This window comes from Ursus americanus, chromosome 24, assembly GCF_024610735.1.
Source record: "Ursus americanus isolate L20-20 chromosome 24, mUrsAme1.1.p, whole genome shotgun sequence".
NCBI lineage: Eukaryota > Metazoa > Chordata > Mammalia > Carnivora > Ursidae > Ursus > Ursus americanus.
This window is the reverse complement of record NC_142150.1, coordinates 35,509,912-35,523,676: the sequence shown is the minus strand read 5'-3', so window position 1 is coordinate 35,523,676 and position 13,765 is coordinate 35,509,912. Positions and strand designations below refer to the sequence as shown.

Sequence of the window (13,765 nt, the reverse complement as noted above, 5' to 3'; positions counted from 1 at the left end):
CCTTCTCTTCCTTTTCTTCTTCTCCTTCCTTTCCTCTCCCTCTTTCTCTTCTTCCTCCTCTTCTTCTTCTCCTCCTCCTCCCTTTCCCCTTCCTTCCCCTCCTTCTTCTTTTCCTTCTCCTCTTTCCTCTTCTTCCTCTCCTTCCCCCTCTTCCCCTTCTTCCCCCTCTTTCCCCTCTTCCTCCTCTTCCTCCCTTTCTCCCCCTTCTCCCCCCTCTCACCCTCCTTCTCCTCCTCTTCCTCCTTCTTGCTCTTCTTCTCTCTTCACTTTCTTCATCTCTCCCTCTTTCTCTCTCTATTTTCCCCTTGGTTGCTGTATTGATCAAATAAAATAATAGGGAGGAATCGAGTCTTCAGAGTTGGATGTGTGGGTCAGGGGATTAGAGGCTACAAAATTCCAAGAGCGGCACAAAAACTCCTTGGTCTCATTTGACCTAACTTGTCACCTATTTGGCCATTTCTTATTTCTTTTTTTTTTTTTATAAAAAAAAAATTTTTTTTTCAATTTGTTCTAACAGGAAATTTTTCCATGAACATTTTTTCATGAAGAAAAAAGTAAATAAGTTTCGCTGGTGTAGCCAACTTGACGGGAACAGGCATTTGTGCGACCCTATGAGAAATAGGACGCTTTTCTGGATTCTGAGAGCATCCCCGCTCTTCCACAGTGACTCCCACAGGAGCTGTACAGCAAAAAGTGTAAAAGTACATGGACTCTGAGTCAGACAGCCTTGAGCTTGTCCTCGCTGGAACCACAAGGGGCCCCGGGTTTGTCTGGTATATTCTGGTTCTAAAACCAGTCATTTCTCCAAGGAGCCCTTGTTCCTTCTCTTGGAAAACATTATTCGAAAACAAGACCTGGGCCGCAGGTATATACTGAAGTTTTCATACCTGTGAAATTGGAAAGGAAATGCATTTCTTGTAGAGTTGTGCGAACTTTAAGTGGACTACCACATGTAGGTAACGAGGGCCGGACCCAGAGGAAGCACCTACTATCTGACAATTCAGGAGGGGCTGAAATAGAATCCGCTTCCTGTCAGCTCCACGTTAGCGCCCATTGAAAACCAGATTGGTTGGGGAAGAAAAACTTCCTGCAACTGTTTTGATCCACAGAGCTCCTCGGAACTTGGAGCTCTTCAGTCCGAGCCGAGCTGAGGTAACGTGGAGATTCTGAAGTTTATCATCTACATTTGGCATTGAAAAAGTTCTCCCCATTTAGGCGCCTGGGTGGCACAGCGGTTAGGGCGTCTGCCTTCGGCTCAGGGCGTGATCCCGGCGTTATGGGATCGAGCCCCACATCAGGCTCCTCCACTGGGAGCCTGCTTCTTCCTCTCCCACTCCCCCTGCTTGTGTTCCCTCTCTCGCTGGCTGTCTCTATCTCTGTCAAATAAATAAATAAAATCTTAAAAAAAAAAAGTTCTCCCCATTTAGTCTCAGAGAAAGAGCCAAATCCCAGTACCCACAAGAAATCTGTGGGCTGAGGAAGGACAGTTGGACTGTCCAGCTCCTTTGAAGATATTTTTGATGGAACTTGAGATCAATAATTTTCGCCTGTGCTTGAAGAACTAGGGCCCCCCTGGGGCCTGAAGGCTCTTCCGCATCACGCCACTGTTTCATTCCCTCAGGAAAGTGGCGTTTTGATGGCTTGTTTGCCTGAGCCCTGGGTTGGGGTTGGGACCTTGGGGGAACGTCTCTCCAGAGGATCCCACATCTGCCTGGCGGCCAGCTCCTGGTTGGCCCCGGCCCCCTCACAGTTTGCTATATTCGCTTGGGCTCTGAAATAAACTGTAAACCCAGCCCAACTGCCTTTACATTTTTAGCACATAGCCTGAGGAAATCTTCTACTATTTGAAATCTGAGGTTCTCAGAGACTAAACAGCTTTGCTTTCCTTTTTCAGATTCAAAAAGTCTGGTGCTTGAAGGCGGTTAGTTCTGAACTGAGATCTCATAATTCCCCAGGAACCAGGTATGTTTTCCCTGACCTTTTCTAAAGCAGCATTCTTCACAGGTGGGTGAAAATAACGGGTTTGTCTAGGAGAAGGGGGTTCAGAAGTAGGTATTAAAAATGACTCAATTCTATTTTCTTCATTCTCCTCTGCCACAGCTCATAAAACATGGAGACGGAGTGAGCCTCCCATAGGTAATTTTGGCTCACCTTGTCTTTTTTTTTTTTATAATAATTTTTTATTATGTTATGTTAGTCACCATACAGTATATCCTTAGTTTTTGATGTAATGTTCCATGATTCATTATTGGCGTATAACACCCAGTGCACCATGCAATACGTGCCCTCATTCATACCCATCACAGGCCTATCCCGTTCACCACCCCCCTCAACTTTGAAGCCCTCAGTTTGTTTCCCAGAGTCCACAGTCTCTCATGGTTCATTCTCCCTTCTGTTTACCCCCCCTTCATTCTTCCCTTCCTTCTCCTACCGATCTCCCTGCTATTTCTTATGTTCCATAAATGAGTGAAACCATACGATAATTGTCTTTCTCTGCTTGACTTATTTCACTTAGCATTATCTCCTCCAGTCCCGTCCGTGTTGCTGCAAATGTTGGGTAATCGTTCTTTCTGATGGCTGAGTAATATTCCGTTGTATATATGGACCACATCTTCTTAATCCAGTCTTCTGTTTAAGGGCATCTCGACTCCTTCCACAATTTAGCTATTTGGCACACCTTGTCTTTTTTTTTTTTTTTAAAGATTTTATTTATTTATCTGACAGAGATAGAGACAGCCAGCAAGAGAGGGAACACAAGCAGGGGAAGTGGGAGAGGAAGAAGCAGGCTCATAATGGAGGAGCCTGATGTGGGGCTCGATCCCATAACGCCAGGATCACACCCTGAGCTGAAGGCAGACGCTTAACTGCTGTGCCACCCAGGCGCCCCATGGCACACCTTGTCTTAAACAGAAACGGACATAGTCATGGCCAGATAGAATACTGATACCAGTACCAGTCGGTGTTAATAAAACCCAGAAGCCATGTTTGTCGATTGATCAACAGTTAACAGAAAAAGAAAGAAATTTGTTTGTACTGAACACCTACCAAAGACCACAGAGTGGCTGGATTTTTCCATATTTTATCTTACTGAATCCTCTATTGGTAGAGGGAAATTGACTTGCCTACAGTTGCCCAGCTAGTAAATGTTAAAACTATTATTCTAACTCAACTGTTGAGCTTCTAGTCCATTCACTCATCCATTCATTCAACAAATATAGAAGAGCGTAGCGTGTGCCTGGTGCCAGTGTAGACGGTGAATAACGATGTGCAAAACAGTGACAGACCTTGTCTCTTTCTTCGTGAAATTCAGTCCAGTCCTTTTCCATTGAGAACCTTCTTTGGAACTCCCCAAAATGGATGTGATGCCCAGGGCTGAGTCTTCAAACCCCTTTAGAAACAACTGGATGAAACTTTTATTTCCAGACTCTCTATCTTGGTGGTTTAAGCTTCTAAAATTCCTCAAGTTTTAATGTTTTTCAGGTTTCAACACACTCTTTTATTTCTTATTTCTTAAAGAAAGTCGTCTATCCCATATTATCTTCAAATATTTAAAAACGTCTTTATTCTTTCAAGGTTCCTTCCGACATTTCTTTTAGGCCTTTTGAGGACTTGGGTAAGAGAAATACCATGGCAGGAGCACCATGCGGTTTGGGTTCTGGCCTTGAAACCCTTCAGGGATGGCGCTGGGGAAAAGAAGCCTCCAGATTTTTCTTTGCTGCTCTGGGTCCAGACACATTAATCAACAGTGACTGCAATGCATAATGGAAAGGGTTGTCCATCATGAGAACATAGAAAATGCCTTGCATATTAATTGCTAACATATGAAGATGTCTGTCTGGGGCAGTTCAGTAGAGGGAGTATGTGATAACTACAGCTTAGGTGAATATAATCGAGTGGTCAGTTCTGACCAAGGAAATTGATCAAGCACATGTTTTGAGAAGGTGCTTTGGAATAGAATTCAGAATCCATGCTGTCAGCGGCCTTTCATTCTTGGAGTTTTTCCAGGTTGTTTATCCTCTCTTGGGTTGTGGAAGAGGTTGGTTTGTGAGCTAGGAGGGTGAAGTTCTTGTTAGTCAAAGGATCACAGTGCGTAATAAGTGGTTTTCCCTTCCTGGTCTCCCTCCACCAATGAGCGGTGATATTTGGCTGGAGCTCCAAACCTTGACCTAGCCGCTTTATCTCATTAAGTCTTAGTTTCTTCATGTATGTATTTGTACATGAATATAGGTGTTTTTATGTGTGTGTGCGTGTGCTGTAAGATGTATAGTATATGTGACTCATGGAATTGTGATTAAATGTAGAACAACTGAACACAAATAGAGTTTTATAAACTCTAGAAGTGTGGTTCTCAACTGGGGACAATGCCCCCGCCCCCGGGAACATTTGAAGCATTTGGGACTGTCTGGAGGCATTGTTGGTTGTCACAACTGGTGGGCGGAGGCCAGAGATATTGCTCAACATCCTACACTTCATAGGACAGCCCCCCACCCCTACCCCCTTCTTTCACCTGCAACCAAAGACCTGTTCAGCCCATAAGGTCAGTAACAGGCAGGTTGAGAAATCCTGCCTTGGGGCCTTGCATAGGTATTGCAACTTAGTAATTATGTGATCTCAAGGGGTACCACATACCTCAGGGTTTAATATGTAAGATCAAGAAATTGCCTATCCCAGATGATAAGATATTGTAATGGCGAAATTATAGAGAACAAGCACATGCCAAAAGTCAAAAGGAAAAAAAAATCAAAGGACTGGATCAACGTAATGGAAAGCGCTACAGTTTGGAAAGTTAGTTGGGACATTATGGGATGGGAATCTATCAATAAGCAAGAGCGGATCAAAAATATACAATCGTAGGATTTATCCTAAGGAAAAAGAAAAGAAGGAGGAGTCATGTGCAGGGGTATTCACTGGAACATTGTAAAGGGGAAACACTGGAAAACAAGGAGTGGGGTGGTGATGCTGGTTCCTGTCCAGTAGCGTTTCACAGGCTGGCTGAGCCCGTCCTTGTGACCCGCGCACAGCACTGGGGTGTGTAGCCCTCACCCAGACAGGACAGGTTTGGCAATCTCCTTGTTTGGTGCTGTAAGAAAGGCTCCTAGTGGTGAGCATAGCGTATTGTATAGAATTGTTGAATCGCTATGGCGTTTACCTGAAACTAACGTTACGTGGTGTATTAACTATACTAAAAAAAAAAAAAAAAAAGGCTCCTTAATCTGGAGATCGCAGCTGCTTTCCAAGGTAAGCCAAGGTCAAGCAAAGCTGAGGCATTTTCCCCTTCTTATCCCTGTTTGTCCCTTCCTGTCCTTCCTCCACACTTTCTCAGTGTCCCTTGTCTGAGCCCTCCCCGTGCTCTGCTTCCAGGGACAGGAAAAGCCCGGAATTGCCTCAGGCCGAGGGAAAACAACAGCAAGAGAGACCAAGCACTCGAATGGGGACACAAGCCCTTCCCCAGGTCTGCTGGCTCCATTCACACTGTTGTTTCTGAATATTTTTCATACCACAAATCTAAGCTAATATTTTGGCAGGAGGCATGGGTGAGCTAGACGAGAGAACAATAAGCCATTTGTTGTGGAGTTAGGTAGCATGAAAAATGTTTAAACACATTGCTGTTGATGTTCTGTTCCATTCATCAAGTATTTATCTATGTGTGCCAAGGGGCCACAGTAGGCTGGGTGGGCCAGAGCCGGTGAAGACAAAGGTCCCAAGAGGCTCAGAGCTAGTTATGGAGCTGGGTGGTTGCCCAGCTAATTGTGTGGTAATCAAGCTGGACTAAAGTGCTTTGAGAGAGCAGAGAAGGGAGGACTGAACAGTAACCGGCATCAATCACAAAGATAGTTAACACATAGTGTCGTACGTGTCAGGAGTAGAATCTAGTGATTCGTCACTTACATACAACACCCCGTGCTCATCGCAAGTGCCCTGCTTAGTGCCCATCACCCATTTAGCCCATCCCCCACCCACCTCCTCTCCAGCAACCCTGTTTGTTCCCTAGAGTTAAGAGTCCCTAATGCTTTGCCTCCCTCTCTGTTTTTATCTTATTTTATTTTTCCTTCTCGTCCCCTATGTTCACCTGTTTTGTTTCTTTCCACATATGAATGAAATCATACGATATTAGTCTTTCTCTGACTTATTTTACTTTAACATATTACCCTCTAGTTCCATCCACATCATTGCAAATGGCAATATTTCATTCCTTTTGATGGTTGCATAATATTCCATTGTATATATACACCACATCTTTATCCATTCATCTGTCAGTGGACATCGAGACTCTTTCCATAGTTTGGCTCTTGTGGACATTGCTGCTGTAAACATTGGGGTGGGGTGTGTGTGTCCCTTTGAATCATTATTTTTGTATCTTTTGGATAAATACCTAGTAGTGCAATTGCTGGGTCAGAGGGTAGCTCTATTTTTAACTTTTTGAGGAACCTCTGTACTGTTTTCCAGAGTGACTCTACCAGTTTGCATTCCCACTAGTAGTGTAAGAGGGTTCCCCTTTCTCCACATCCTCACTAACATCTGTTGTTTCCTGAGTTAATAATAAAGATTTCTGATTTCTGATAGGAGGTGAGGACATCTATATCTGCACATAAATACATAAAAGTCGATTGAATTGCTGTTGAAGAATAAACTCACAAAGACATTAAGGGTTGTGATTAATACCTCAGACAGACCAAGGTTTTCATTCCACTTCCAGGACTTCTTAGTTATGTGACTTTGGACAATAGTTACTATCATTATTATTATTATCGTTATCATTATTATTATTATAGCTTTCCAGTCCCACCTAAAAGCTACTAGATATCAAGAGCAGATAGTAGCCAGAAAAAGGAGAGCAAGCATAAAATATACTGTCAACTGGAAATAATCTAAGGAAGAGAGCAAAATGCTCTATCATGGAGCACTGCCCATAAAGGTGAAAAACTGGAATTGAGGGAGTGGGGTATCATTATGCAGTTTCTCCTTGTGTGAAGGGAGGAAAATAACAGGATCAAACCCAAAGAGTTAAATGAGTTAACTATGAGTAAAGCCTAGCATATAGTGAGCTGTTGTTATGACTTCTGTGATTACTACCATTTAGTTATATGTGCATGGAAAATGTTAGGAAATCTCCTTGGAGGCTATATTCTTGGAAATGGAATAAGAAGACAAGAAATAAGGGAATTCTACTTTTTACTTCTTACTATTCTCTTTTTGATTTTTTAAAAAAAGATTTTTATTTATTTATTTTAGAGAGAGAGTGTGTGTGCAGGAGGGGGTAGGGGCAGAGGGAGAGGAAGAGGGAAGGCAGACTCCCCTCTGAGCTGGGGAGCCCAACCACAGGATTTGACTCAATCCCAGAACCCTGAGATCATGACCTGGGCCAAAACCAAGAGTCAGATGCTTATCTGACTGAGTCACTGAGGCACCCCTCTCTTTTTGATTTTTAAAAATGGAATAAATAAAATTTTAAAAACTATGCTACTAGAATTTTCATAATTTATTTTATACGATGTAAACAGGCAGGATAATTCAAACTCTGAATGTATGGGACTTTGGATTCAGGAATATAAAAGTGTAACCTTTGATTCCGACCCCCACTGACTAGGTAATTTTAGTCAATATTAAGCTCCTCGAGCCTAAACTTTCTCATCTGTAAAATGGGTATAGTAGCACCTCCCTCGTAGGATTCAGTGCTCTGATATAATGGAAGGGTCTTGCATGTGCCTAACACACTGTCGACACATACTGGTTTGCTATTTTCATACCATCCCGTAATCCCTCCTACACTTTCTTTCACTGACTCTTCTTTAATCACCAGACGAAATTCAAGTTGACCTCAATGAAGAATAGCACGGAAGCCACAGAGTTTATCCTCCTGGGATTAACAGATGACCCCAATCTTCAGGTCCTCCTCCTCCTGGTATTTTTGTTCATCTACCTCATCACTCTGGTTGGGAATGGGGGGATGATGGTGATCATCTGCTCAGACCCCCATCTCCACACTCCAATGTATTTCTTCCTCGGTAACCTCTCCTTCGTAGACCTGGGTTACTCATCAGCGGTAGCCCCTAAGACAGTGGCCACCCTGCACTCAGGGAACAAAGTCATCTCCTACAACGGCTGTGCTGCCCAGTTCTTCTTCTTTGTGGGTTTTGCCACTGTCGAGTGCTACCTCCTGGCCTCCATGGCCTATGACCGCCATGCAGCCATATGCCGGCCTCTTCATTACACCACCACCATGACAGCAGGTGTGTGTGCCCTCCTGACTGTTGGCTCCTACGTCTGTGGCTTCCTCAATGCTTCCATTCACACTGCGAACACCTTTAGACTCTCGTTCTGCGCTTCTCATGAGATTAATCATTTTTTCTGCGACAGTCCTCCACTCTTGGCTCTCTCATGTTCCGACACACGCATCAGCAACTTGGCTGTCTTCTATGTCGTGGGCTTCAATGTCTTCTTCACCCTCCTGGTCGTCCTCATCTCTTACCTCTCCATATGCATCGCCATTCAAAGGATGCGTTCTGCTGAAGGACGGAAGAAAGCCTTCTCCACCTGTGCCTCCCACCTCACTGCTGTAACCATCTTCTATGGGACTATCATCTTCATGTACCTACAGCCCAGCTCCAGCCAGTCCATGGACACCGACAAAATTGCTTCTGTGTTTTACTCGGTGGTGATTCCCATGCTGAACCCCTTGATCTATAGCCTCAGAAACAAAGAAGTAAAAAATGCTCTCTGGAAAGTCCTCAACAAACTTTATCCCCAATCTGGAAGTGTGCGTCGGAAGTAGGCGGGTAACTGAGGGATAAACCTCCCCCCAGATCTCGATGCCATCGCGACTTCCGAGGTTTGGCAAATTTCAGAGCTTTCTTCTCCAAGAACAGTGGTTACTTCTGCTACTTGGAGAAATTATGAAAGAAGCACTTGGAAATGTCTCGCTCAGGGAGATAATCTTATATTTAGTGAACAACAACATTGGACCTTTAAACCCTTCTTGCACTAGTTTCTTGATATGATTCAAAGCAGAAGATCAAAGCATAAACTGAATCCACTGAATTTCCCCTCCCTATTTTTAATTTTAAGAAATTTCCACTCACTATTAAAATTTGTGTAAGGATCACATCGTCATTGTATAATACTTATCAGTTGAAATGCACAACACAGCATTATGCTTCCCATCTTTAGTCCATGTGTTTGAAAGTTAAAATTTCTAATGCAGACAAAAGATGTTTTAATATTTTTAATAATGCCTCTAGAAGGTTTTACCTCAAAGGACAGGACACTGGACCCAGAGTCAGATGAGCCAGCCTTCAATCCTTCCAAACCCCCACCCACATTCCTGCTCACCCATTGGTTGAATACCTTTGTATTTTCCAGCTCCTTCTGTTAATGTGTTGGGACAACTTGGGTAGAAAACAATAAGCCACCTTTGTATGGAACAGTTTCAGTGGATAAACTGTTTAAACTTTAACCCAAATAAACATATCTTTCTTTAGAGAGCTTGCACTCTGTTCCACGCTTTTGGCCTTTGTCTAACATAATTACCAAAGCTTGCGGAAGGTTTGGGGGGAAAAGCATTTTTTCCATGGGCTATGAAAGGGGATATTTGTCTTCTGAATTAAATGCTTGCATTTCTTAGCACCCTTGAGTTTGGTGAATCTATTATGAGTACACATAATAGCTTTCTGTGCCCTCTTGGCTTCTGTTTTTTCAATAATTCAGTTCACCTCTGGATCCCTGTTGCATTGCGATGTTCTGTAATTAGATGCTGCAAGAATAAGAAAGTCTATAAAAATTGACTTCCTGAACAGGAACGGCACAATGACGCACAGCCCACGTCCACCTTCCAGTCTTGTTTCGTGTGCTGGATGGTATCTGCGAATGTGTGTGTGTGTGTGTGTGTGTGTGTGTGTGTGTGTGTGTGGCGGGGCGGGTGGTGGTGATTAATTTTACTTCTCACACCTCAACGGGTTGGTGGTGTTTGTAGCCACAATTAGTCTAAGTCACTACATATTTCATGATATCAAGCTCAAAGACAACAAAACAAGAATTTATATTTTAAATGCGAAAACCAAACTCATTAGGCACAGGGCAGCCTCTGTCTGGGGAGTGGATCATGGGGCTTGGGGAGAGAAGAGCAAAGAGGGAGTTTGGGAAGGGAGGCTGACCTACGGGAGAAGCTTCCTCTGGTACATGGCCACTGCCACCTAGCGAGACGGGGAGCTTCTCCTGGATCCGAGGCCTTGACTACCTGGACCTCCTGCCACCACCCCTAGTAGCCTGGCCTCCTGAGTCACACACACAGAAGAATAGTCGTTAGAGGCTGGCATCCACTTCACATGGGAGCCCTTCAGGGACTTACAGAAGTCACAGAGCTCGTGGGTGCCCAGACTTGGAAGCGAGTCTGGGAGCAGCTATCCCAGCAGGGAGGACATTTTGGTCTGAGCTCAGCTTCTTTTCCTACTCAATCCATGTAATTGACTTCTTTCTTTTCTGTTCCTCCTCTTCCACTTCCCCCTTTCCCTTCTCCTCTTCTTCCCCTTTCTTTTCTTCTCAATTCCTTTCTATCCTCAGCCCAAGCGAGAACTTTCCTCACCTTACCTAAGCCATTAGGTCCCTATGAAAAATCAGATTTTACAGTTTGTGTGTCATAGCTGTTACTGTACTTAGTACGGTGTATTTCTGGGTGTGTCTCTTTGTGCCTCCACACCCCAGCCCGGCAGAAACATGTGCGGCTCTTCTAAGAGTTAAAGGCCTGATGCCTTTATATTTCCCCTTCCTGTTGAAGCCCTCCCCAACTAGTGTGACAATTGACTGCCAATGGGTATAAGAGAGTATTAGTTCTGGTGTCAAGAGCGGGATGAAAATCCTTTCTCTTCTTATCAGGTGTATGACCTCAAGAAAGCCATTTAATCTCTTTGACCTCAACATCAAGGTTGAACTGTGAAAACGACAAAATAAAGTATTTGAATGCGCCCGGCATAACGAATGTGTATCCAATACAGCAAAGACGCTTGTGCTGGCTCTCACTTGGCTGTCCTTGTGCTCCCCACTTTTGGCTTCTGAACGCCCTCCCTCTCTCCACCCCATCCCCGTCCAAATTCTTATTTCTATCCATTGCTTAACTTCCTTTCTTCCAAGCTCCCGGTTCTGCATCAGACACATTTCAAGCTGATATTACATGAGTATTCATTTACAGAAGCTGTTCAGAAGGAGACGGCTGGTCGCCAGCAAGACATTAATTTTCAGAATCCACATTCCTGTGGGGAGCTTTTCACTTCTACATGGGGAATATGTCAAATGCCCATTTGGTTATTAACAATACCCACCCTCTCCCTGCGGGGATGGCCTGATGAATGGGAGGCAGTGAGTAAGGCTCGTGGCTCGGGAGAGTGACGGCACGGGAAGACTTCCTTCCTGGAATGGCCAAAAAGAGAATGAAAACACATCCATCAGGACAATTATTTATATCAGGATAGATTACCCCTTTGAAAAAAGGATTCATGATTGAATTATTCTAAATACGAGGCTCCCTTTGTGCATTAGATGATTTGTTTAGCTTTATGCATGAGGAAAGGAAAACGAAAATATTAGGAGTCTTTGACAATTGAAGCTAACATTACAGAGTCCTAACTCTTTAGCCTTCAAAGAGCCTTTAAAAATAATCTCGACCAACCCTCTCATTTTACAGTCGACAACCCTGATCCCCACAGTGTAACTTGCTTCAACACACAGAGAACCAAGTCTTGTTAGAATCTTAGTCATCCTTTACATTGTCTAAAGCTCTCGATGTGTTAAAAGACATTTTGACGTGTTTACTTTCATTGTTCACCACAAGGAAGATTTTTGTGCTTCAGTTTTGCAAGCAAGGAAACCAGAGCTTTGAGACGTCAGCTTACCTGCCTACTATTAACAAGAGGAGCCGAGATTTGAACATTAGTCTTGCCTCCCCGGCCCAATTCTCTGAGAAAGAACAAGTAGCCTTATATTTTAGTAAGTTTCAACAGAGGACTTATTTCTTGTATAAATCATTTACAGACAGTCTTTCATGGTAAGTCCCTGCAGTGTGGAAAGGCACTGTGGAGAATACAAATATAAGACTATAAGATATAATTCCTCCTCCGACAGAGCAAATCCTCCCGCATATATGGTGACTGATGCAATGCAACTTTGAGATTAATGACTCAGTATTCAATGACTTTGTCAGCAGGACTTCTTCCTGGATGCTATGGAACATGAATGGATCAGAGCCCGTTTGTGTTCAGCCTTGAGAGTGGGAGTTGGGTCTGCAGCCCACAGAGAGAGCAAACCTCAGCCAATGTTTACTGGGCACTGAGCACAAGCTGCAAGGACGGCATGGCGTGAGGTCTGTGAAGGAGCCAGGCCATAGTCAATGCCATTCTTGCTTCAGAAACAGCTTGCAAACACGGCAGTAAAACAAGGCACACGCTTCCAGATGGATGGCAATTTGAGGCATTTGTAGTCATGGTCAAGTGAGCAGTATGGAAAATAATAATTAGAACTCTTCAGAGATGAGACAGAATCCTGTGGGCAGGGAAACCTCCTTGGAAGAAGTGGAGACTGAGCCAAGCTCTGAAGGGATGCTGTAGAAAGAGCCCAGACTTCCAACAGAGGAGACTTAGCTTCTAGTCAAAACCCTACCACTTACTCACTGTGAGACTGGCAGAAGTCACTTATCTCTGAGCCAACTTCCTCCTCATCACCTTCCTCAAGGATGCTGTAGGGTCAAAGGAGATAATGGACAGGAAAACACTTTTAAAGTTGCTACCCTCTCGCTGGTGATAGTATTGCTACTGACAATGAAATTATTAGCAGAGCTGAATGGGGAGTGTCTGACCAACAGGGACCCACCTGCACCCAGGAATGAAGATGGGATTGCACCTGGCAGGAGCTTCTGTTGGCAGAGGCTTGTAGGAAAAGTAAACCACTCAGACATCAAGTCAATGGACCACCTACTCCTCAGTCCATTCCTTCTGCAGGCAGTTGGGACTTGTTCCCATCCAGCTGGATGAAGGGCCTGGGCCTATGAGAGCAACTGTGTCCCTGTAGACAAATCACTTTCCTTGCAAAACTTCCATAGGATCCCACCACTCAACTACTCAGATCCAAGTCCAAGAACTTCACCTCCTATTTATCACATGAGATTCCTCTGTCGTTGGTCTGTGATTATTTCATAAGGTATGTGTGTGTGTGTGTGGTGGGGGATGGTGTGGGGAGAGGGGAGTTAGTTTTGTAGTATATTTAAAGAGCAAAAAGTGTCTACACATGTGTGTGTATGTATGTGTGTATATATATTAAATATTAAATATATATACAGATTTATATATATTATATGTTAAACTTCCTACAAATCAGTGGGAAAAAGACAATCCAATAGAAAAACACAAAATTGAGTCACTCAGTCTATTGTTCATGTCGATTTTACTTATCTCCAGTTTGGGGTAATGATGAACAATGCTGATGTGGACTTTTTGTCTTGTGTCCCGGTGCACAGAGGCATTCCGTTCTCTAGGGTATATGCATCTGATTGTGGAACTGCTGAACCACAGATAAATAACGTGGCACTAGTTTGTAAAGTAGTTGTACCAATTTATACTCCCACCAACACTGTGTGAGGTCCCACTGCCAACACCTGGTATCAGTGGGCTTTTAAATTATGCCAATCTGAAGAGAGGTTGATATTTTTCATTGTTGTTTTAATTGTATTTCTTGACTACTGATGAAGTCAAACACACTTTTGTGTTTTTTTTTTTCCAATCCT

General features: G+C 43.7%; 1 protein-coding gene across 1 annotated transcript; it reads left to right on the top strand.

Moving 5' to 3' along the window:
- The first annotated feature begins 7,819 nt into the window (after nt 1-7,819).
- OR5B21 (olfactory receptor family 5 subfamily B member 21) lies at nt 7,820-8,773 on the top strand. Its single transcript, XM_045786516.2, has one exon. It carries the CDS (start codon nt 7,823-7,825, stop codon nt 8,771-8,773), a length of 951 nt encoding a protein of 316 aa, XP_045642472.2. The 5' UTR covers nt 7,820-7,822.
- Nucleotides 8,774-13,765: the final 4,992 nt, after the last annotated feature.